Here is a 25,924-nt window from a genome sequence, read left to right on the forward strand (position 1 = left end):
AAAACTATAGGAATCTCCTGCCTGTCCTTTGAAGAGGAACCCTCTTCCATAATTCCCTTCCCCTTGTCGGCCATAGTGTAATCCCCGTGTTTCTGCACTGTGTGTCTTTACCCTGAACAATCCAGGCTCACTCTTTGAGGAAAAAGTGATTGATGTCCCGGCAACGGAACCATGAAACCGGCCCGTAGGGCGGTAGGCGTTGGCTTTCACCCGAAATTCTTTACTTTAGTCACACACACACAGAGCACTTGCAAAGGAGACCTGTAACGGGAATTAACACTTAATCACACACACGGCTCGGAAGCTAGAATGCTCCGAGCAGACGCCGACAACCTGTAGGCCCCAAAATTGGCGCCCCTTTCGGTATTTCTTTATTCTTGAGGAGGGTAAAGTACAAAGAAGAGTCCTGGGAATCCTTTGACTGTATCCCACTAGATACCGCCTGTTTTGGCCAAATTTCGGCAGCATAACAGCCCCAAAACTTGCGCGAAACCAATTCCCCTGCTGGAACTCGCTTCTACTGGCGTATACCCTCTGATTCCTGTCCAAAAACAGTAAATTCAGTACGCTGTATTTACTGTTTTTTGCCCTGTTTTCAGCCCCAAACAGTCCCCTAACTGTCCTCTGCCAGTGGGGCACGATTCCCAATGGTCCTGGCGTCCGTAGGGCTGAAAAACAGTAAAATTACAGCGCATACACAGCGCTGATTTTGCACCTGTATGGTGAGGTTATGACCCTCACCAGTAGATCTAAAGGTTGAGGGCAGAGAGCACGCAGGTATGCAGCAGCTCATGCGCAGGTCTCAGGGCAGAACGCGTAGGACTCAGAGCTGATCATGCAGGGCGCAGGACATAGGAAGGGCTGAACGCGGACAGAGCGTGCAGGACTCAGAGCTGATCACGCAAGGCGCAGGACAGGGCTGAACGCGTTGCAATTTGCATTTGCATTTTGCAGAGGGAAGCCCAGGAAGGCCTGCATTTTGAGCGCAAGTGAAAAGGAAATCGCTCTTGGCGAAGGTCTCCATTAAAGTTACAAAATTGGCAAGGACGGGTCGAGTTGAATCCCCCCTCCTCTTTGGCTCTATTACACAAAAGGGGTCGCAGTGCATCTCTTTAGGACATCATCTCCATTGGTTGGACATGTTTGTTGCTCCTTTGTATTTGTGTTACTTTGGGACCATCGCCAGATTGGAGACTCGTAGTTGGGATTGTCGTTGCTTTGGCGGCAGTAATAAGGCGGCACACAACAGTAGAGTTGTTGGTTCGCACAGCCCTGCTAGTCTGCGCACAGGGGTCGTTACGATGGAGGTTATGAGCGCTTCACCAAGTTGCAAGTCCCGTACGAAGGCGACCTTCATGCTTACAAACAAGCGGATAACACAAGTGGAAAGGGAGATGAAGGAATGGAAAGCAGAGATGGAAGGATGGTGGAAGGAGAAGGCCAACCTTCTTCAAATGTTCCTCAACGTAGGTATTCAATGGAAGAAGGAGAAAGAGGACCTGCATGTAGTGATACAAGCACTTAAGGCGTATTCACAAGCACTCAAAGAAGAGGTCTCAACCCTCAAGCGAGTGCTTGCCGATAGAGCAAGCAATGGACTAGAGGAAGGTGAATTCCAACCCTCGGTGATAGAGGAATCAAGGTCATCAAGGAACAGGTACAGATGATCAGAGAGGAAGAGAAACAGAATGGAGCGAAGACGTCTTCGTGGGTGGATGTAATCACGAAGACACAGAAGAAGGCGGATAAGAAAGGGAAAGGGAAAGAAACCACGTCTATCCCCACTCCTACAATCATCAACATGACTTTAGAAGAAGAGCAGCGAAGGAAGACTAGAGCTTTGCACATACGAATAACCGGTCTAAAAGACTGAGATGCTGTGGAAGGGGAAGTCAAAGAACTTCTCCGCATGATGGGTAGTGAGGCTACTCATACAAAGGCATGGAGGGTAGGGAAGAAGACACAAGGAAATGGGGAGACTTCAAGAGAAAGAGCTCTAATCATGCGCTTCCCATCCATGGAGGCAAAGAAGGACTTCTTGAAGAAGCGTCCTACACTAAAGAAAACGGGCATATTCCTTGGAGATGACCTCACACTCACACAGCTTGCTAATATGAAAGAAGTTATGCTCGAGATAACGACAGCTCGAGAGAAGGGGAAAGTGGCCTTCTACAAGGATGGACGAGTGGTTATTCTAGAGAAGTGCCCCGCATGACGGCGCAAGACCTGTGGGACCACACTCAGAGTGGCTACATGGAATTGTAATGTGTAACAAACAGCTGACGTGTCAACCTACTGAAGAATGGAGCTGTCGGCCGAGGGACCTAAACCCTAGAAGAAGTAGAAGCAGATGTACAACAGATTTTCGAAAATTGCATTGGCATGATGATGTGGCAGGCTGTACGGATTTGCGCGATTTGCGCTGGCTGATGACGTGGCAGGCTGTATGAATTCCGTAAATTGCGCTGGCAGCTTTTTGGCTTTGCTTTTGGACCAGATGCTTTTGAGTTTGAAGCCTTTTCACTGTAATTGCTTTTGAGGCCAAGGGCCTTTAAATATGTGCCAAGGGCTCATTCTCTGGCATGCTTCCTGGAGAAGGTGCAGAGTCTGGAGTTCCGGCTTCTATTGTGTTGATGCAATATAAAGAAATACCGAAAGGGGTGCCAAGGTTTGGGGCCAATACTCTCTGGGGTGGAATTCCGCCACTCCGTGTCGCGTGTCGTCTCTCTCTCTCTCTCTCTTTCTCTCTCTTAGTTCAGTTGTTATTGAAGTGCTAAAAGTCTGTTCAGTCTGTTCTTTTATATTGGCACGTGGTGCCCGTCTTGTGACAGTGGTATCAGAGCATCAGGCGTGTGCTTTTCTGAAAGCATACCGGTCCTACAAAAGAGCAGACAGAGCTATTGAAAATTTTATTCGAGATATCTTCGGCCTCCAACCCGGACTTATTAGAAAATTTTATGCGAGGTATCTTTTTATTCAAGGTATCTTCGGCCTCCAACCCGGACTTATTAGCCACACCCACCCTTACTTCATCGTGCATCGAGCGTGCTCCCGTCTTCACCGCTCATGTCTTACAGGACATAAGCCATTCATATCACTTGAAGGAGAAGGATCCAAGATTTGTTTCGAGCTGCTGTTTTTCTGAGAGACAGTACCATGTAGATGTCTATATGACCAAGCCGCACACTTCGAAGGACTTGGCAAGCTTTCAAGTAAAAAAAATTTGCCCGAAGTTATATGGTTTTTGACATCTTCCTTCTGAGTGCAACTTTTGGCAGAGTGGGGTATTCTGAAATGCTCTTCATGGAAACCCTAGCAGATTATAACTTGAAATTTCTCAACATCTCTCAGTAGATGTCTCTTCACGATCAGATGACCTTGGAGGTCCAGTGCGATTGCTATCTTGGGACTACCATCGCCGCCAAAGAAACGCTGTTTCAGGATGGAAAGTCAGTCAACTTTTCGAGCTCGACTGATGTCAAGATTGCTTTTTAAGTTTGAGTTCTGTTTGATCTTGTTTGGTGAGCTTGTTTGGAATTTGTTTGAAATGGATGGTATCTGTTTTGAACCTATCTTGGTGCCGATTTGAACTGTTTGACTCTGGTTTTAATACTGGTTTCATTGATTGGTGATTGTACTCCCGGGGGGAAGAAGTGAGAAATACTGTTTTGGTATTGTTTGAACCTCGGAACAACGCAAGCCGATACCTGGGGAGCGTTTTGTTGTATGTTTGAAAACCTCGGAACGACGCAGGCCGATGCTTGGGGAGCGTTCCGTTCTATGCTAGAAAACCTTCGAACGACATAGGCAAATGCTTGGGGAGCGTTTGGTTGTATGCTTGAACCTCCAAGCGATGCAGACTGCGGTTTGGGGAGCGTTTGGTTGTACAGTTCTCTGAGCTCATGGCTCGGACCTTTTTAGGTTATTTGCGGGGGGAGTGACGAGGTAGTCGTTGAGTAGCTTCATACCACAGACCGTTTGTCTCGGGGGAGTGCTCAGCGGCGTTGTTTGTTGTGTCGTGTAACATGCATATGTAAGCATTTGTGTTGCATTGTGATGTGCCAATTACTGAATATTCCTAATTGGATGAGATTGCCTGGGTATGTAATTTTAGTGCATAAAGACACCCGTGGAAGATCAGTACGATCTGGGTGTGATGGCTAATTATACTATGCCGGAATATCAAGAGTTCTGATCTGGACGAAAGGAGAAGCTAACTCCTTGATCAAAAGAGCTGAAAGGAGAAGCTAACTCCTTCATCAAAAGAGCCGAAAGAAGAAGCTAACTTTTTAACAAAAAGAGCAAACTGATTGTCCCTCGGAATGTCCCTCGGAATGACCCTCGGATTTTCTTCTTTGAGCTAATTTGAGTTGTTTTGCGGATATGCTGTAATTGAGGACGATTACTCTCTTTCAAGAAGAGGAGATGTAACAAACAGCTGACGTATCAACCTACTGAAGAACGGAGTTGTCGATCGAGGGGCCTAAACCCTAGAAGAAGCAGAAGCAACAGAAGAAGCAGCTGTACAGTAGATTTCCGAAAATTACGTTGGCATGATGACGTGGCAGGCTGTACGGATTTCCGCGTTTTGCGTTGGCTGATGATGTGGCAGGCTGTACGGATTTCCGTAAATTGTGCTAGCAGCTTTTTGGCTTTGCTTTTGGACCAAATGCTTTTGAGTTTGAAGGATTTTCACTGTAATTGCTTTTTAGGCCAAGGGCCTTTAAATATGTTCTCTGGCATGCTTCTTGGAGAAGGTGTAGAGTTTGGAGTTCCGGCTTGTACTGTGTTGATGCAGTATATAGAAATACTGAAAGGGGCACCAAGGTTTGGGGCCAATACTCTCTGGGGTGGAATTCCGCCACTTCGTGTCGCGTGTCATCTCTCTCTCTTTCTCTCTCTCTCTCTCAGTTCATTTGTTATTGAAGTGCTAAAAGTCTGTTCAGTCTGTTCTTTTATATTGGCACGTGGTGCCCGTCTTGTGACATAATGGATCTTTGCGCCTTGCTGTAGGGGCCTTTGAGGATAGTTTCACAGGGGGAGACATCATTTTCTACTCTGAGACGCATCAAGCCCCGGTGCAATCCATGCCCCATGTGAGCGGAGACAGATGGGAGACAACTTGCGGAGACTCGATCAGAGCGCAGTGAACGAGGTTCAGGAGGAGTGACAGTCTTATTTAGGGAGGAGCTACAGTCTCTGATACATATAGCTCGGAAGGATGAGGATGCGAGGTACATGCGGGTGAGACTGAAGGCAGAAACAGACAGATATCTCTACATCGCTATTTGCTATTTTCCTCCTAGTATGTCAGTATATGCATCACCTAGAGGACAGTCCCCCTTCTCTATTTTAGATGATGATATATGGGAGTTTTCGAGAGACGACGACATTATTATCTTGTGGGATTTCAATGCTAGGATTGCCCACCACCAGACAATATTCTATGATACCTCAGAGGAGTTGATGCGAGAGCTTGATATTTCAGAAATGGGCTTGTCTAGATTATCACAGGATGAGGAGCACATTGAGTATGGCAGATACTTGATTGATATGGGGATTGCACATGGATTGGCCATTTTACAGAGATTCCCTGCAGCTGGTGGTTTTACATGTTTTCCACATCGGCATGGCGCTAGTATAGTGGATTATGTTATGGATCCACCAGGACTCATTTCTTTCTTTCAGGATTTCGTGGTGGGAACTAGACCGGTTGGGGTAGCAATCGATCATGCTCTCTTGTCTTTCACTCTATCGTTCCAGTTCAACACAGCTCCATTGGGAGAGGCCTCCACGCATACTCGGTATACCTTCATGAGGGAGACGGATCACGTGTACACTGATGAGATATACAAGCAGCTATGCACTCAGGAGCCAGGACGACCACTAGATGAGCTCACCCAGATTCTGACAGAGATGCTGCATGATGCAGCTTCAGAGGCATACCCCCACAGCCAGCCTACACGCAGACGATATGGGAGAATGCCTTAGAACAGTTGGTATGATGAGGAGTGTAGAGAGACGAGGATCAGATTACAGAGAGAGGTGCAGAGAGAGGTGCTCATGGGTACTACTACACATAGTCACGTATTATCTTCCGCCGCCTAGTGCGACGAAAGAAGAGGGCTTACCTATCTCAAATAGAGCGTGATCTGTATCGGCTGTTTATGAGTCAGGGCTCTAGTGAGGCATGGAGGCTTTTCAATGAGCACTCTCCACCGCCAGCCGTCACTTCTACAGAGACATGGGGGGAATATGCTACATCTCTCTATACAGCATCGGGGAAGCCACCTTTGCCTGACCCTCCAGAGGCATGCCCAGAAACATGTACTTTCTTTACTGCTGAGAGGATAAGGAAAGCCATTGACAAGATGAAGACAGGAAGAGCACATGATCATGATGGTCTGGTAGCGGAGCACTTTATCCATGCGAGAGATATGCTTGCAAAGCCTCTTGCTATGATGTTTAATAGAGCCATGTATGAGGGTTTCCCTGAGACTTGGAGTATGTCCACTATTGTGCCTATCTTCAAGTCGGGAGATCCTATGCTTCCCTGCAATTACCAAACCATCATGGTTGGTCACACTCTGGCTAGGCTATATGCATCAATTCTTGAGCATGAGTTAAGTGGATGGGCAGAGAGAGGGGGCATACGGGCAGGCGGGGTTGAGGAGAGGTTTCTCTACTCTTGACCAGATTTTGACACTCAGCCATTATTGAGGAGGGTAGACATCATGGCAGGAGGATATATTGTAGCTTTGTGGATTTCCGCAAAGCCTTTGATACAGTGCCACGAGCCAGACTCATACGTGGATTGCAAGACATGGGGGTGCCCACAGAGTTGATCTGGGTGATCTTAGCTTTATACAAGACAGTGGTAGGACAGGTACGCACTACTCAGGGCATGTCCGACATGGTTCACTCCACCATTGAGGTGAAGCAGGGTTGTCCCCTATCTCCGACTCTCTTTGGGATATATGTAGATGAGTTTTCAGATTATGTACATACAGAGGGTGATAGAGGTGCTCAGCTTGTAGGGACATGGATTCCGTTGCTATTATATGCTGCTGATGATATTGTGCTGATCTCTGATTCTCCAGAAGGGATGCAACGTCATTTGGATGCACTGCATGTATTTGCACGGGACAATGGATTGTCTGTGAACCTTGGTAAGACCAAGGTAATGGTGTTTTAACACCACGGTGCAGTGGGTAAGGAGGTCTCGCCCCCATTTTTACATATGGTCGAGAGACTATGGAGTATACAGATACATACACTTATCTTGTGGCGGTTTTCAGTGGTCCAATATTTCCCCTAAGGCGTGCTGCATGTGCGCGATTGACCAGAGCCTATGCAACATCAGGGAGACTTGAGAGGATATGTTCGCAGGTTCAGTTCCAGGAACCTCGAACAAAGCTTTGGCTCTTTGACACTTTGGTCACTTCGGCCATGCTGTACGGAGTGGAGATATGGGCCCCTCAGTTGATCATCATAGCAGAGCTGGCAGTACTGATGGATGGAGATGTATGGAGAAGCCATTGGTGTCTATGATTTCTCGGATGATTAGGGCCAAGGCCTTAGTACCACGTGACATTGTTAGGGCCGAGCTCGTTGCTCCTCCATTGGTAGTGTAACAAACGGGAGCGCATAGCAATATAAAATACATTCCGATAAATAGGATTTATCACTTATTACTGAAGCCAGAGGATATAGAGAGAAATAGATAGAGATAGAGAGAGATAGAGAGTGAGAAGATTGACACAGTACTGGGGACCAGAAGATGGGCTGGTCCCCCCCTGTAATAATATCTTTATTACTGAGGAGAAGTCTATACAAGCACTTGAACCGAACGTGGTAAAAACCGAACGTATTACCACGTTCGTTCTAGAATAAGACTTGATGGTTCTTGGAAGCCTCGGCTTCCTATTCCTAGGGCAAAACCCTATTCCAAGGAACTTCCGTTCCTTATTCCAAATCCTCGAGAATCAAGGTTCTCGCCTTCGGATCTCACCTTCCAGACTCAAGGCATGGCATCCCTGCAACTCTTTTCTCACTCTATTTCTAGAGTCCTCTTATCACAGAACAACTCTGCTTTCCCGGACGCGAAGTCCTTACTTGGGAATCTCAACTTTCGGATTACAACTTGAGAGACTACCTCTCTCCGATTTGTGGATCTACTTCCCAAACTCGGGTACGAAACCCTTGGGCTGATCTGGCTCTAGTTCCTCAGAGCGCTTTCTTCTGCAGAGGCTCATGCCTTCCTCTGCTCCTATTCCCTCACTAAGAGGAAGTGCACCTGCAAACAAATACTTAGAGATCATAACATGAAAATCGTTACCTTCACAGTCTCGACGCTCGAAATGCAACTCGGTTCTTGAAAAGCAATTCCCCGAAAGAGATTCTTCATAGAAAATCCTCTCTTCCAATCCTACACACAAAAGAGGTGTGTTCTTGGGTTCCTTCTTGTAAATCAGCCCCGTCTACGAGGTTTATGGGCTGAAAACAGAGAAAAACAGCAACTTGTCGCGATGGAAACACGCTCCGTAGGCACTTCTTCGCGAGGGAACTCGCGTTCTGGGTCTTGGCGACATCTGGTACACTTCGGGCAGCCATGGGCATCACCGGCAACGTCTTCTTTTCGGATGAAATGTGCAACATCTTTTTCTTGCAAAGATTGGTCTCCTCTTTGCGAGAGGGCATGTGATGCTTTTATAGCTCCCTGGCCACGGCAAAGATAGCAGAGCATTGGCTGCTTTCGTAGAGATCGCGGCCATTTTTTGTTTTTTGTTTTTTTCTTGTGTGTGTGTGTGTGCGTGTGCGTGCTGCATTGTTCTTCCAGAAAAAGAGAGAGAGAAAACGCTGGCTGATCTATGAAACTAATTTGACTATTTTGTTTCTAATTTTTATTTTCTAGAATTAGGACTTTGATAAGAAATGTGCACAAGTTAACTAATAAGTTAAGGAATCACAGATCTGTAAGAAAAGCCATCAGGAAACAGACAACTCTGGTGTGTCATATGATGGGTGACAAGAAGCACCGTGAAGGAGTTGGCCTGTTAGTTCGGTGGAAGAAGACCAGGTAATGGTGGTCCCTAATGAGTCACAAGATGGGTGACAGGTTCATCGGTAAGGGGACACACTAAGGGTCTAAGGAGGAAATCCGAACTGAGTAAGAAAATACGCGTAAGAACGCAAGCACAAGAATAAAGATGGGTTCAATGAAGCTTTTTACGAAAAGCAGGAACAGTCGCGGGAGGATAGATGTTTTCTCGCGAGGAGTCGGTGTCTGCATTGCATCTGTGTCGTGTCCTGCACCCGGGGACGCCTGGAATGTGTTCGTGTAGCATTGTTTTCACTAACTGAGTGAGTTTTTAAAGTTTGAACAGGTTCACACTTTATTTTATAAAGTGACCGGTCACTTTTAAGTGACCGGCCCCTTTATTAATAAAATAAAGCAAGTAGGGCTCTTATAAAAAAAGCCAGCGCTAATAGCTATGCAGGGGGTTGAATTGCGATCTCTCTCTCCTCTTTCTAAAAAACCCGATTTTCTCTCTCCTCTCTCTAGAAAACGCGATTTTCTCTCTCCTCTCTCTAGGAGCGCCCAGCTCTGCTTTTTGGACCCCTATTTCTGCTGGGTGTCAGACCCTATAAAAGGGAAGCGAGCGTTTCAGTTTGGTAGAGCCGGAAGCAGCAGAAAAGCACCAGCGCTAGGGTTTTGGAGCAGAGTCTGGCGATGGAATTTGCAGGTGCTCGCGTGACGACTGAGTACGGAGGTCGATTCTCCGAGCAAGGAGCGACAGGTATAAAGAATTGTTGCTTTGTGTGGTTTGTTTTGCAGGAATCTCCCGTCTCAGGGGAAGTCCCTTACGGGAAAGTACGGCTTCACGCCTAAGTCCCTTACGGGAAAGTACGGCTTCGCGCCTCCTAAGTCCCTTACGGGAAGGAACGGCCTTGTGCCCAAGCCCTTTACGGGAAAGCACGACCTTCGGGTCTAAGATTACAGAACGGAGGGGTTTCCTCGGGTTTTCGTGCTTGTATAAGAAATTCTCCCTGAATAAAAGAATACTCTTAACGGGGGGGGGCCAGCCCATCTTCTGGTCCCCAATACTGTGTCGATCTTCTCCCTTCTCTCATGTTTTCAAAGAATTATAATTTTCAGATTTTCTAAGTGCTCGTGTACGCTCCCGTTTTGTGACAGATCTGTTGCCTTATTTATCAGATGGCTGCCCACTTATTAAGTGGGCGGCTGGCATATTTTAAAATAGTCTGAATCTGCCCAAAAACTCACTGAAACCTTATAAGTTAAAAACAATGCTTTCATAGCACTTCCCAGGCGTCCCTGGATGCAGTCACACGCACAATTGCAATGCAAACATAGACTTCCTCGTGGGAAAGCATCTGCCCTGGCCACGGCAAAGATAGCAGAGCATTGGCTGCTTGTGTAGAGATTGTGGCCATTTTTTTTTTTTCTTGTGTGTGTGTGTTTGTGTGCGTGCTGCATTGTTCTTCCAGAAAAAGAGAGAGAGAAAACGCTGGCTGATCTGTTGCCTTATTTATCAGATGGCTGCCCACTTATTAAGTGGGCGGCCGGCATATTTTAAAATAGTTTGAATCTGCCCAAAAACTCACTAAAACCTTATAAGTTAAAAACAATGCTTTCATAGCACTTCCCAGGCGTCCCTGGATGCAATCACACGCACAGTTGCAATGCAAACATAGACTTCCTCGTAGGAAAGCATTTGCTTTCCCGAAAAGCAATCCCGCTTTCTCAGAAAGCATCTGTTTTTTCTCAAAGTTTCCTCTGAACCCATCTTCATTCAAGTGCTTGCTTTTCTTTGTGCACAATTTTAACAGAGTTCGGAATTTCCTCTTGACTATGGATATCTTCTTTCCAATGCACCCATCACCCACTTTGTGACGCATTAGGAATACCCATCACCTAGTCCTTTCCTACCAAACTTACGGTACAATCTCCTTCGCGATGCTCTATGTCACCCATCCTATGACGCATCAAAGATGTCCATTCCTGGATGGTCGGATACTTCTTCCGGATGCTCCTTGTCACCCATCCGATGTGACGCATCAGAAGTACCCGTTCCTGGTGGCCTTACAGATATTCCCGTTCTCAGTGCTTGCTCCCGTCATTACTTTGAATGACGCACTAGGAATATTCTGTACTCGGATGTCTCCAGTGAGAAAAACCCTCTCACTTAAAATTCCAATAATTCATTTAGAATTATTTTTCTTGGTGTTTCAAGCGAGAAAACCCTCTCACTTATAAATTCAATAATTCATTTAGAATTATTTTCCTGTAAGATAAAGCCAATTTAGCAACAGGTAGTGGAGCGACTCACTCAATCAGTTTCATTTATGCATAGCGCTTGGGCTCTCCCTAGAGATAGATATGCTCGATTAGCACTATAGTCTTCGCGATAGCTGGCATTGTAGGGAGGTAGATCATGTTGGTATACAGAGATGGCATCTTGGTTCCAGTTACATGGCTTTAGTATGGACCTGCTACCCCCATTTCAATACTCTCTGGATGCACCCTCCATCCCCCTCACAATGGCAGAGATTACCAGGCTCATCAGACAGGACTTGATTCAGTTGGATACGAAGAGGACATGGATACAACCTACACATGAGCTAGGTACGAAGATGACTTTCTATAGAGAGCATCTTCTCCAACTCACGGAGGATGGTTTTGTGATCAGATAAGGATACATGGATACTCATCTATCCCACGGGATATGATGTGCTATTGATCAGATACGCACATCCTCATATCAGCTAGAGATCGAGACAAGCGGATTTAGAGGAGTACCTGGTGAGTCTAGGATTTGTCAGGTGTGCCAAATAGAGTCAGAGACAGAGCTACATTACATATGTCACTGCCCTAGTATACTATGAGATACGAGGCGGGTTTCACTGTCTATTCAGAGAGGGTGTTGGGCCACTTTCTATAGTCATGAGATACCATGATCAGAGATGCCTCGGATTATACTTACTGGAGATTCGCAAACACAGAGAGGACCTCTTGAAGAAAGATCCAGCGACAGCGGAAGGTCACAGATAAGAAAGATCCAGCGACAGCGGAAGGTCACAGATTTCTTTCAGTCACAGACATAGGAGTTCGAGCAGCCCCCACAACATAACAACACAAGAGGTACCAGAGGCATACTGCTTGACCGGGCGATAAGAGTTGGGGCGGTCCCGTCGCCCACGGATGAGAGGGCCCTCTTGATATCGGCGCAGACTGCGATAGAGGATCCATACCATACTGGCGCGACATAGGAGCCGTCCCGGATATTGATGTATATGTATATGATGCCTCAATTGTCAGAGAGCTCCATTGTATCAACCCCCCCCCCCCCCCCCCCCCCCCCCCCCTTCCCCCCCTTTTTGTCTTCCCCTTTGTATCAGCTTTCACCCCACCCCTACCCACTATTTTCTTTTCAGTTCTTTGTACTTTTTGTACCCAGACTTGGTAATAGATGCACCACATGTAACCTTTTGGTCTTATAGGTCATTTTGGCCTTTTGAAGATGTTAATTACATTTCATTTCATTTCTCTCTCTCTCCCCCCCCCCCCCCCCCCCCCCCACCACCACATCTCTCCCATTCCCTCTCTTCAAGAAAATTAAAAGGAACCATCATTTATGCTACATTGCTGTCATTAATGCAAGGAAAGAAGTAAAGATTTGTGGTAGTGTAAACCTAGATCTTCACCATTCAATTCCGTTGCACCTGACATTGGTGTCAGAGCTTTGAAGATTTTGCACTAATTTGCTAATCTTTGAATTTATTTTTTTTCTCTTGAGTGTTTGTGTGTTGTAGCTTTTTGCCCAAGGACGCTTCTCTCACTAAGGAAACTGCAGGACTTGCCATTATGCATAGAATTGTGTGCCGAAATGCAAACATTGTATACTGGGGGTTACAGTTGCGGTGCGCCTACGAGAGGGTAGTTGGCTTGGTGTGGGCGCTCGACCACCTCGACCTAAAGAAATTCTAGCATGGATATTTGGAGTCATAAATTCTTCGACATGAGAGATCGTATCATTGAAGACTTGCATTGGAAACATGAAGATGTTGATTGCGAGTATCAAGATTTGTTTGTGGCGTATGACGACAAAGGGCACCATCCAAAATAGCATATTAGCTTTGGAGTTTGGGCATTGTTTGCACAAACATCTCTCCCATCTGCATGGAGAATTCGTCATTCCAAAAGAGGCATTGCATCATCATCAATCTGTATACATCTTTGGCAGCACATCGGGTCCACACATCGGCATCTTCTTAGCTATCGGCGGCCATCAATCTGGAGCCAAAAGGTTCCAATCCGAGGCAATGATCACGGGAGTTCGCAGGCATCGTGAGCCTACATTCGCAGCCACATCCGTTGCAGAGACGAGGATTTATCTAGAGCTTCGATCATACAGCAATCAAGAGGAGCTTCTATCTTTGAGGAGCTATTTGGCGGTTTCATGAGACATCATATAGAGGATTTGCCATGGTTCATGGGCATTTCAAAGGACATATCCATCTTCATCTTCCATTTGGCGTTGCTCTCGCCAATCTTCCCGCGTAGGCATCATAGGTTGGCCAGTATTCTTCGTGGGCATCAGCGTTTGCATATCTAGCCATTTGCTCTATGAGCATCCATCCAGTTTGGAGGGTGGTTCACACCATCTGAGTTGGGGCAGCAAAGGCTGGCCGGTAATCAACAAGGGAATCGTTGATTCAAGGGTAGTCCAATGTTTGCGAGTAGATGGATCATCACCATCCGTGTCTCTTGGACATTTCCACATTAACCGGGGGAGCCTCTCTCTCAAAAGTAGCCATGGAGGACGTTTAGAAGGCCATTCATTCGAGACTATCTTGTTGCTTACATGGAGTTCAGTACCCTTACCTCACCTTAAGCAGGAGGGGATGTTATGTGCACATGGCTCTGTGTGCCACGTGGACATGCTTCATCGACTTCCAGAGCCAAGTCTGTATCTATCCCTAGATAGGAGTGTCTAGAATTCCAAGAGGATTAGTACTGGCAATTTTAAGCCTGTTTGCAGGACTTAAATGTTCAAAGGAGTCCATTTGTGTTAGGTGCAGCGGAATGAACGCTGTATTTTCTCAAGATTAGTGATCTTTATTGCTCAAGGTTCCTTTTAGTTCTTTAGGGAAAGAGAGAGCTTTCCGTCTTGTAGAGTGCTGTGGTCACGAACAAAGTGAGTGGATATTGTGCGTGCAAGTGAATGAGACTGAGAGAAGGAGAGAGAAGAGATACGACACCCGAGAGGTTGTAAAACCCTCCCCCGAAGGCCCCACTCTCGTCGGCGAGAGTGTTCTACTTTGATTGCACAAAGGTGTACAATGCGTATGCAATGGACTGACGCAATGGGACTATGGCGATGATGACGACGGCGATGACGACGACGACTTCGTGGCTGAAAATTGGGATCTTCTATCTGCTGATTTTCATGGACTGTTTCGGTGGCTGAAAATGACTGTTTTGGCTGAGTTTTTATGGCTGAAAATGGGGGAGTATCTGCAACCAACCTGGGACTGATCTGCTGCTATTCCATAGGCTGCAAATCTGGGTTTCTGACTGCTACAGATCTGCGTTTTAGGGCTGGTAACTGAGGTTCTTCATGGCTGAAAACTGATGATTATTACGGGGCTGAATCTGCTACTTCTTGTGGTCTGAATCTGCTACTTTTTCTATTGCTGAAATCCAAAACGCTAGAGACTGAGGTTGACCAAAAATGCTAGCTGATCTTGCATTTCCAAAAACGCTGGGCATGTGAAAAACGCCAGGCATGTGATGGTCTTTCCGGCGACGATCTGATGCAAAAACGCCAAGGGCTTGGCTTTCCGGCATTGACTGCTGTTGAAAACGCTAGGGATAGGAATCCGCTGCTTGGAGAAAACGCCAAGGCTTGGGATCTTGCTTGGAGGGAATCCACCAAGGTTTTGCTGAGAAGTTGCCTGTTGAGCAAGGTGCTCTTGCTGCCTCTTCTGCTAGAAAGTGTGAACTTTGGTTTGCTTATATATTAACTTAGCAAAATTGCCCTACCTACTTTTGTAGGAAAGTCACTTAAAAATAATAAGTGAAAATCCGAATAAATAGGAAAATAGGCTAAATGCACTGGAAAATTCCCCTAACTGATGCTAATGGATTCTGATGGGAATTCCGATGATCATGCTGTGTGCAACCGGAGGATATGCATCTAAGCTAAGTGACTGGGCATGCACGGTCTACGAATAGACTCACAAAAGTGCCAGATCACTGCTAATCTAAATTGACTTGGTTGACGGGAACCCTGCTATGGTGTAGCTTGTCCACGGAGACATAGGGTTGGGATGTGTCACGTGACATCCCCTCCTTTTCAAAGTGAGGTACTGGTACCGAATTGTATGGCGTCGAGGGAGATCGCCAACAGCATCCGGAATCTTGGAAGGGACTCTTCGCCGGCCCACTCTGTTGTGTGGGTCGAGCGGGTACTTGAACTTCATAAAGGTTTGCAACGCGTGCTTCTTTGGGCCGCGCCGAAAGCGACACAAAGTCTTCTGAATCTCCTTTCTTGCTTCAACTTCGTCTAGAGTCCTGCTTCTTTCGTCTTCAAGAATCTCCATGGCTGAAAATTCTCGAAACAATCTCCAACACAAAACCATGAACATACCCATTCCATGTAAAGTGAAGGAAAAAAAATATTGTCTTCTCTAAAGACTGTGTATGCAATGTGGATGAACATAGAGACGGAGTGACAACTCGTTCATCAAACACATGCAAACAATGCGATCGAATCTTTTCTGTTTGATCGAAATCAATCAACTGTGGCAAATCACAATGGAGATGCCCATGCTTGGTACTCATACAATCATGTGCTCGTTCAGAAACTGTGTGATGCCAAGGAAGAGACATGGAATGTGACTTCCTTACATACAAACTTTTCAACTTTTCCTGAACAATCCGCATACATGCGTGCTCATCCATGAGAGAAACGTGCTCAACATACAATATGTCATGCCTAGGAAAAGGGATCACATAACGATGTTGACTAAAATACAGGAAACCTTCACGAATGAAACACTCAAACAAGGCGTGCGTATCAATCATGCGAACACAGAATACTTCCTGTGAGGGTTCTTTGGACCAAGGCTCGAGAGCGAGGATTGCTTCTTCGGGATCTATCGAATCTTCTTGTGGGGGATTTGTGGACCTTGACTCGAAAGCCAAGATCGATTCTTGGTGATTGATCGAATCTACAACGAGGTTAGCTTCGCTAGAAAAAGCATCAACTAACACATCATCCTTGTGAACAATCACATCCTCTTCATGCAACTCATCATGCTTGTGAGAATCACATCTTGATCATGCAAATCATCATGCTTGTGAGAAATCACATCTTGATCATGCAAATCATCATGCTTGTCATTGTCATCCAAATCATTATGCTTAGCAATATCATTCAAATCATCATGCTTATCATGGTCAATCAAATCATCATGCAAGTCCTGTGTGTCATGCTTTGGAGAAGAAGAGACTGAGAGAGTCTCCTTTTCCTGATCTTGTGCGAATTGCGCCTGCACAATAGAAACGAGTCGCAAGAACTCTTTCATGTGTTGGTCGCTCTTTTCTTTTTGTGCTTTGATCTCGCGATCAAAATCTGCTTGTCTTGCTTTGCTCTCGCGCGCTATGGCTGTCATTCTTTCTTGGTACTTACACTCGATGGCTGCCATGTCTTCTTCGTAGGCTTTTCTTTTTGCTTCTCTTTCTTGGTCCATAGGAGTTAGTGCAAGTTTTGTCGTAGATGGTGAAGGGGGAGGGTCGGAAAAACCTCTTGGTGGGGAAAATTCTTCTTCGCCTCTCTCATGCTCATCACCTCCAAGCGAAGTATCCATTCCGCTTCGAGTGATGACCATTCTGCAATCGTGGGTTCTTGTGGGTTCTTGGGGGTCTTGGGTTCTTAAGTCCACGAGGAACTTGGGTTCTTGCGGGTCTTGGGTTCTTAAGTTCACGAGGAACGTGGGTTCTTGGGGGTCTTGGTTCTTGAGGTCCTTGATTCGTGAGAATCTTGGGTTCTTGAGGATCTTGAGGTTCTTGCGGTTTTCTTTCGCTTGCAAATCGCGTTGGAGAAGGATCTTCTCTTCACCCAAGTTCTACCCTTTTCTGCGGGCGCACCCCTTGGCGGCCTTGCGCTCACACCAAGGTTGCTTTTTCCCACCTCACGTCGATTGGCTGGCCGCTAAGTGCACGGTCCGCTCTCAATGAGTGAAAAGAGACACAAGGGGAGGTTGGACAAGCCCTTCTTTCTTGGGATTCCTGTCACTCTTCAACAAAACACGATTAGGAATCGCCACGCCCAAGTAAACTTGGGTTCGTGCGATCACAACAAGCAAAAAAATTCTTGTGGTTCTTTCCTTGAGTAATGCAGAACACTTCCAAAGCTCTGATACCAATGTTAGGTGCAGCGGAATGAATGTTGTATTTTCTCAAGATTAGTGATCTTTATTGCTCAAGGTTCCTTTTAGTTCTGTAGGGAAAGAGAGCTTTCCGTCTTGTAGAGTGCTGTGGTCACGAACAAAGTGAGTGGATATTGTGCATGCAAGTGAATGAGATTGAGAGAAGGAGAGAGAAGAGATACGACACCCGAGAGGTTGTAAAACCCTCCTCCGAAGGTCCCACTCTCGTCGGCGAGTGGTCTACTTTGATTGCACAAAGGTGTACAATGCGTATGCAATGGACTGATGCAATGGGACTATGCCGATGATGACGACGACGACTTCGTGGCTGAAAATTGGGATCTTCTATTTGCTCATTTTCATGGACTGTTTCAGTGGCTGAAAATGACTGTTTTGGCTGCGTTTTTATGGCTGAAAATGGGGGAGCATCTGCAACCAACCTGGGACTGATCTGCTGCTATTCCATAGGCTGAAAATCTGCGTTTCTGACTGCTGCAGATCTGCGTTTTAGGGCTGATAACTGAGGTTCTTCATGGCTGAAAACTGATGATCTTTACGGGGCTGAATCTGCTACTTCTTGTGGTCTGAATCTGCTACTTTTTCTATTGCTGAAATCCAAAACGCTAGAGACTGAGGTTGACCAAAAACGCTAGCTGATCTTGCATTTCCAAAAACGTTGGGCATGTGAAAAACGCCAGGCATGTGATGGTCTTTCTGGCGACGATCTGATGCAAAAACGCCAAGGGCTTGGCTTTCCGGCGATGAATGCTGTTGAAAACGCTAGGGATAGGAATCTGCTGCTTGGAGAAAACGCCAAGGCTTGGGATCTTGCTTGGAGGGAATCCACCAAGGTTCTGCTGAGAAGTCCTACAAAGGAAGTAAGTCGCCCATCGATTGGCACAAGTTGAGAAAGCGCTAGCAGAGGATGCAGATCAGCTCCAGCGTTTTCACTCCCAGATCAGCCTAGTTTTTTTTTGGCAGCAGATACCAGCGATTTGCAGATTTCTGCCTAGCGCTAGCACAAGCATAGCAGATCAGCTAGCATTATCAGTTTTCAGCCCTTCGGGCACCGGAGGTGCATGAGATCTGTAAGCGCTAGCCTCTCAAATGCGGTCCAGTATTTCGGCAGCCCATAGAGCTTCTCCTCGGCCATTCCCTCGTTGCATCGAGTGCTCCCATTTCTGTCCATCATCAGCATCATCGAGATCTGCGTTTTCAGCCTCACATCGGGAGCGCAAATCAGCCCCATATCTACCCCTTGGTGGCCCTCAGCAACCTCTCATCGAGACGGAGCCAAAGGTGCATCAAATTAGCCCCAGAGGTGCTTCATCTTGAAGAGTTACCGAGGCGACTGTCACAAACGGGAGCGCATAACAATATAAATATACTCGGATAAATAGAATTTATCATTTAATACTGAAGCCAAAGGATATAGAGAGAAATAGATAGAGAGAGAGAGAGTGTGAGAAGATCGACACAGTACTGGGGACTAGAAGATGGGTTGGTCTCCCCCCTTAAAGAGAATCCTTTATTAGGGAGAATCTTTTTACAAGCACAAGAACCGGGGAAAACCCCTCCGTTCTAATTCTCTGACTCGATGGTCCTTCCTTCCCGTAAGGGATATCCGAGAGACGAGCTCTCAATCCTTTTTCCGTCTGTACTCGGAGTCGAGACTCCGCAGACAATTTCCGAATTCCGTTCCCGGAATTCCCAGGCATAGGCCGAAGCCCTCTCGCTTCTCCTTCGCGATGAAGTACCTGCAAACACACAACAACAATTCGTATGAATCCACAATAGATACCTGTCGCTCCTGCGCGGGATAAGCGACTTCCGTGCTTCGTAGTCTCGCGATCTCTTGCGTTATCTGGCGGCAGAGTCTTCTCTTGCTGACTTTGGTATACCTGTCGCTCCTGCGCGGGATAAGCGACTTCCGTGCTTCGTAGTCTCGCGATCTCTTGCGTTATCTGGCGGCAGAGTCTTCTCTTGCTGACTTTGGTAACTCCTTTTCCAATGAGGGCATGTGGTGCTTTTATAGCTCCTTGTTACGGCACGAATAGCTGCTCGCGTGGAGATCACGGCCGTTTTTTTTTTCCCCCCCGATGTTCTACTCGAAATAGAGAGAGAGAATTCGTTGACTGGTTTTGTTGCTTTATTTTCTAAGTGGCTGCCCCCTTATTAAGTGGGTGGTCGGCATATTTTAAAATTGGTCTGAACTTGCCCAAAAACTCAATAAAACCTTATAAGTTTAAAACAATGCTTTTCACAACACTTCCCAGGCGTCCCTGGATGCAAGCACATGCACAAATGCAATGCAGACATAGATTCCTCGCGGGAAAGCGTTTGCTCTTCCCGGAAAACTCGTTAAAATATTCCGCTTTTTAAGAAAAGCTTCTCAGAATCCATCTTTATTCTTGTGCTTGCGTCTTTACGCGTATTCCTCTTTCCAGTTCGGATTTCCTCTCGACTATGGATATCCCCTTTCCGATGCACCTGTCACCCACCTTGTGACGCATCAGAAGTACCCATCACCTAGTCCTTTCCTACCGAACTTACGGTACAATCTCCTTCACGATGCTCTATGTCACCCATCCTATGACGCATCAGAGATGTCTGTTCCTGGATGGTCGGATACTTCTTCCCGACGCTCTCTGTCACCCATCCGATGTGATGCATCAGAAGTACCCGTTCCTGGTGGCCTTACAGATATTCCCATTCACAGTCCTCCCGTCATTACTTTGAATGACGCACTAGGAATACTCTGTACTCGGATGTCTCCAGTAAGAAAAACCCTCTCACTTAAAATTCCAAATAATTCATTTAGAATTATTTTTTCCTTGGTGTTCCAAGCGAGAAAACCCTCTCACTTATAACTCCAATAATTCATTTAGAATTATTTTCCTGTCAGATAAAGCCAATTTAGCAACAGCGACATTCCCTATTCGAGTCAGTAGAGTTTTGACTTGAGGTATTGAATGTGTGTACATTCCATAATTCAAAGAAAATACCACATCAACAACGGTGTGCGGGGCCCTTGAGAGGGTTGGTTGGGGCCTCATCGGGTGTCATTGTCTCTCTCTCTCTCTCTCTCTCTCTCCCCACAACACATCTTTTCACATCTCTCCCATCCCCTCTCTTCAGGGAAATAAAATGAACCATCATCCATGCTAACTTACAATTATTAACACAAGGAAAGAAGTAAGATTTGAGGAAGTGTAAAACCTAGATCTTCACCATTTCAATTCAGCTGCACTTGATAATAGGCGCGGGGATTCTGCTTATGAGAATCCATCTCCTACTCAGGCACACTCTTCTTCGGATGGTGTACCCCCTCCTTCCCCCTATGGAGCCTGGTGGTACGTAACCTGTCACTTCCTCTTTGGATATAGAGATGGTATTACTCTAGCTGTGTTAATGAAAGAGTGTTGTTTGATGGAATGATTACCTCCCACATTGTGCCTGTTTTAGACATTTGCAGATTAGACGCATCTTATGATAAGGTGAGGTTATTGAGCAAAATGCTACTTTATGTTTAAATTTTAACAGAACATTAGTCTTTAACTTGATTCAATTTTGAATCTTCTCTCTTAAAGGTATGTGTGAGCCGCTTGATTGTATATTTTGTGCAAGCGTTGTAGTCCTTATAGTTTGTACATTCAGATATTTCGGACCTCATGAAGTTGTATTTTCTTGTAGGAAGTGAGTGCCATGCTGCTTCAAAAGCTTTTTGCTGCTGGTGTGGGAGAACGTCCAGTAGTTTTCATCACCCACAGGTATTACATTACCACGCATTTGTTATAGTTGTACAGCTCTTACAGATTTCATATGGAAGAGTTACTCTGCCTAACATGTGTATTTTGATATGCATCAGCATGGGCGGCTTGGTTGTAAAACAGATGTTGATGCAAGCTGGGCAAGATAAGAGGCTCTCGCAAATTGTGAAGAGCACTGCTGGCATTGTAAGTTTGAGTCTCTGTGACCTAATTTTTACACAGCACTCATGTTCCTGCTAATTGCATTTGCCTTATAATGTCTTCCTCTGAACTAACAGGTATTTTATAGCTGTCCTCATTTTGGTAGCAAGCTTGCTGATATGCCCTGGCGATTAGGCTTAGTTTTACGACCTGCCCCTTCTGTAAGTAGCATAATAGATGTTTTAATCTGCCAATCTTCTCTTGCTTCAGTTATTTGTTGTGTGAAGGGTAATTTGGCACCCAAGCCTTTGTTTGGCCATTTGTGTTTACTTTTATTAGTTGTGCAGATTGGTGAACTAAGGAGTGGTTCAGCCCGGCTTGAGGAGCTCAATCAGTTTATTAGGACTCTTCATAAAAGCGGTTTAGATATTCTTAGTTTCAGTGAGGTTTGTCTGGTCTGCAATGTCTTCCTTTGAGAGCTTGATTCAGCTTTGTTATGGCCTTTAAATTTTCATTCTTTTTTTCCAGACTAAGGTTACTCCCCTCATTGAAGGTTATGGAGGCTGGGCGTTACGCATGGAAGTAGTACCAATTGAGTCTGCTTATCCAGGGTTTGGGGAACTTGTGGTAAAATATCTTTAGAGATTCTCTGTTTTGGTTTTGGTGGATGCTCAGTATTAATCTTTATTATAAAATTTTAAGTCATGTGCTTGTGATTTTATGTGCTCCTCTGGGTTGCTTTTAAGTTTGCAGTTAAGGTAGTGTTTTCCTTGGAGTTTTTTCATTGGTTTTGTTTGAAGCTTCTGTTCTTCCTATCTGCTCTTGGCATAATTTTGAGTGTGAGGATGTGCTTCACTTCGTGTGAAATGCTCACATGTAGTTCATTTTATATTGGATTGCCTTGGAAAATGAAAGAAAATGTTTCTTTGGGGAGTGGAGCCGCTTTGCACATCGCTTTGTTGGTTGGTTGAGTGAGTTCTAATTAGCAGCTATCTCTTAAAATGACCTTCTCGTGAGCACCTGTGACATGAAGAGGGTTGTCTTAGCTATCATTTTAGTTAAGCATGATAAAAAATGTTGATTTCTTGATTCTTCTTTGGACAGGCAGTGAAGCTAAGGTTGCTTAATTCAAGTTTTGCAAATTTTATTTAAGTTTTCTGTGTAGTGCTTTATGTTGTGGATTCCCAGTTTGTTGTGTATGACTCCTGGTGTTTAGTTTCTTCTATTTAATCAATTTAAGCTAGTTTTTAAATATAAAAGAATTATGTCAGTAACTAGTCCAATACTTAAGTAAATTTGATTCTTCAGCAGTAAATTTGATTCTTCAGCCTATTGGTATATGTGCTCTTGATTGTGTGTGTTGTTCAAGTGTGTTACCTTTGTAATTGATAAGTTCAGATCTTCCTGATTATTAAGTTATCATGCCAGTAAGTTTGATAGGATTGAGGTGAAACTGCAGGTTTTGGATGGTACTGATCACGTGAACTCTTGTAAACCATTGAACCGTGATGACATCGCATACACACAGACGCTGGAGTTGCTGCAGAAAATCTCAAGAGCCAAAGCCTCGCGTCCGTAAGACGAGTGCTTGCCACCCAATTTGCCAAAATTCCAATCAGAGGGGTCCAATTTTCAAATCGACTGCAGAAATTATTGACTTTAGCCTCTTCATTACTATGTGCACATCAAAGCTCAGCGGGAAATAGAAGAGTTCTGTGCGCACTAATTTTCTGAAGGTGCCTGAAGCCCTGTCATCATGGACAAAATCTTATAAGCCAAGAAGAGAAGGGTGATTGGCCACCACTGTCGAAGATAAGTGGTCTCTCCTCCCTTGGCATGTAGAGCTGTTTGGCCTTTTTTCCTTCACCTGACAGCTCGTGTATAGAGAGTAAGGGTATACACATGTAAAATAGTCGAGGATTACTTGCAGTCTGCATCACTTGCAGATTGCGTGTACCATAAGCTCAATGGAATTTTACAAAAGATCTCACACTTTTTCTGTATCTCCACCCATGAGAGGCTTGTATATGATAAAAATAAAGCTCATCCTGATTGGCATGGTGGGTGTGTTTGCTGATTGGATGTTTTGGTGTCTAGCCATGGGTTCGAAGAACAATGGTGTTTTATCTTTCAAAATTGTGGAGGTTGCATCTCATATAAGACTCTTGTTATTACATTTTGAGCGCAGGGTAGCAGCATTAAATGTACTCTAATTTGTCATCGGTTTTTTAAATTCATTTCGCCGTGTTTTCTTTCTGTGAATCAAGTCTAGTATCTTGATAAAGAGGAGTAAGGCTCCTAGTCCAAGGGGGGCTTTTGGAATGATGAGCACGTTTGCTGTGCAATTTAGATCTAGCAGGACTTGTGGATGATGAACATATGTTTCTGCTTTAATGTTCAAGGTCTTTCAAATTTTGAAAAGCCAATGAGAATCAATCCACGAAGCTTTTGAAAGGGAGCGAACTTAGTGCATCCCCTTGACAGAGGCTTTTATCTAGCACATAACATGATTCTATTGCATGTGGCTACATTTGTGTGTTTGTGTGCGCACATGTTGAGAGGATTTGACAGTATAGTTGATACATCAGACTAGAAGTCGATGGCATGGGTCAATAGTCTGACATAAAACAAAACTTCATGATTCCAGTTCCAACCAAACTATTGCAATTGCATTTCAAAGAAAGATGTCGTTCAATGAAATCTGGCTACTTAAAGCATGGAGGCGGTTGGCTAGTTTATAATGGCTTTCACCTTTGCTGTGCCTCATTGTTTTGGCCACTGATTAGTTGAGTTGAGCTTTCAACTCGTGTGTGGCATCCATTGACTGACTTGGAAAACATGCAAAGCAAAGTTTTCCAAGTATTGTATAAGAAAGACTTTTAGGTTGCTTGTGGAATCTTTCCTATACCATTACATTCTTTGCTTTTGAGCACGAACTATCGAAAATATATTAAGAGAGTTTACCAACTCTCTTTAACCCATTGCCGATCATCTAAGACAATAATCCTAATCTTCACAAAATATCCAAAAAACATTTGCATCTAAACAGAAACCATATTAACTTCTAAAAAAGAGGACTCTTCTCTACCCTACTCAATCCACTTAGTTTGTTCTCTCATTCATTTTTATTTCAACTACACAGTCAGATCCCTTATTCCAACCTTACCCGATCTTAAAGCTTATAAACCCATGAAGCATGTGGCCATCATCCTTTCCTAGCTTGATCACGGTTGACTTGTCACCTCACAATCCTTGCCAGGGTTGTTGACCTTGGGCAATTGGCAAGCAATTTTTCAGCTTTTTGAGCTAGTCTCGGGATTCCCCATCCCTATATGTCATTGTCAACAATCTTTCATAGAATTTTTGAAAGACTGACAAAAGTTAAAGCTAAGTCGCTCTACTTTCTGCACAATTTCAACTAGAGTTTGAATCTCTTTTTTGCATAGTAAGCATCTTCACTCAGAATTCTTGTAATATGATTCTAACTCCATACGACAATGAACATTTTTTGTCTCATTAAATTGTGCATACAAAAGAAGCTAGACTATTCCATGCCTGCTTTGCGGCTTTGTTGAGCGAATGTGTGGAGTCGTGGAATGCTTAAACTTTCAAACTTTCTCTTCTTTGTCCCCCTCTCTCTATCACTGTCACTGCTAGCCAATAGAGGCCCATTTCCTCTACACTAGACAAATAAAAAAGTTATTTTTCAGATTTCGAGTGGTCGATTCTCATACCTTGAGTGAAAACTACTTGTTGTCTCACACAAAACTATACACTCAAAGTTGCAGTTAGTGGCCCTTAGAAAACTCCTTTCCTTGTTCTCCCTCTGATATGAATTCCACAAAGAAATGAATGTCATCAAATTTCCTTATAAGCTTAAGACAGTTAATGGTGCTCAAGCCTCACACAGAGAGGGAGGAGGGGGCGGGGGGCCTTGATAAGCTCCCATTGCATACTATCCTTGTGAGATATAATGTGACTAGGAGTAGGTAGTTCCTAGTAGTCACATGGAAACTTGGAATGGTGGGCCTGTTGACAACATTTCTATCGATCATCACAAAACATTCCATATCTTTGGTTGAGAGGTAGTGTAGGGAAATAGTACTTGTATTAAAAGGTATGATGTGACAAGTGGTAGAGAGAGAGAGAGAGAGAGAGAGAGAGAGAGAGAGAGAGAGAGAGAGAGAGAGATTGCACTATGTGAGTGGTACATTGGACCGAGCACTCTTTTATGAGGTTGGAATAGAGGTGCAGCTCTATGGTTACACATATGTGGATTGGGAAATTAGTTTCTCTAATCAACGATTTACTAGTGTGTTCAAGTTTCACTTGAGAGTGCTGCTATCACATGGAGCAGAGCCAACCATGGTTTCTCTATTGAGTACAAAGGCTGGCATCTAAGAGTGCCACATGTGAGGTAGCATGACTGCAGCTGCTACTGGAAAGTTGGGCTTACAAGTTCGAGGGGATGAACAAGTTGCAGACATCTTCACAAAGGCCTTGGGAGGAAAAAAAAATTGAGTATGAGAAACGGCATTGAGCTTGAGGGGGAG

At 44.9% G+C, this 25,924-nt stretch overlaps 1 protein-coding gene across 1 annotated transcript in view; it reads left to right on the plus strand.

Annotated features, from left to right (window-relative positions):
* The window catches only part of LOC147421016 (alpha/beta-Hydrolases superfamily protein), a 47,714-nt gene extending 24,167 nt beyond the window's left edge, over positions 1-23,547 (plus strand). Inside the window, exons 5-10 of the mRNA XM_086505211.1 lie at positions 21,154-21,230; positions 21,329-21,416; positions 21,509-21,592; positions 21,719-21,817; positions 21,900-21,998; positions 22,831-23,547. Coding sequence (XP_086361337.1) covers positions 21,154-21,230; positions 21,329-21,416; positions 21,509-21,592; positions 21,719-21,817; positions 21,900-21,998; positions 22,831-22,950 — 567 coding nt within the window. The 3' untranslated portion in view covers positions 22,951-23,547. The remainder of the gene's footprint in view (positions 1-21,153; positions 21,231-21,328; positions 21,417-21,508; positions 21,593-21,718; positions 21,818-21,899; positions 21,999-22,830) is intronic.
* The last annotated feature ends 2,377 nt before the right edge of the window (positions 23,548-25,924 follow it).

This window comes from Adiantum capillus-veneris, chromosome 28 (assembly GCF_014529385.1).
Source record: "Adiantum capillus-veneris isolate H3 chromosome 28, ASM1452938v2, whole genome shotgun sequence".
Lineage (NCBI taxonomy): Eukaryota > Viridiplantae > Streptophyta > Polypodiopsida > Polypodiales > Pteridaceae > Adiantum > Adiantum capillus-veneris.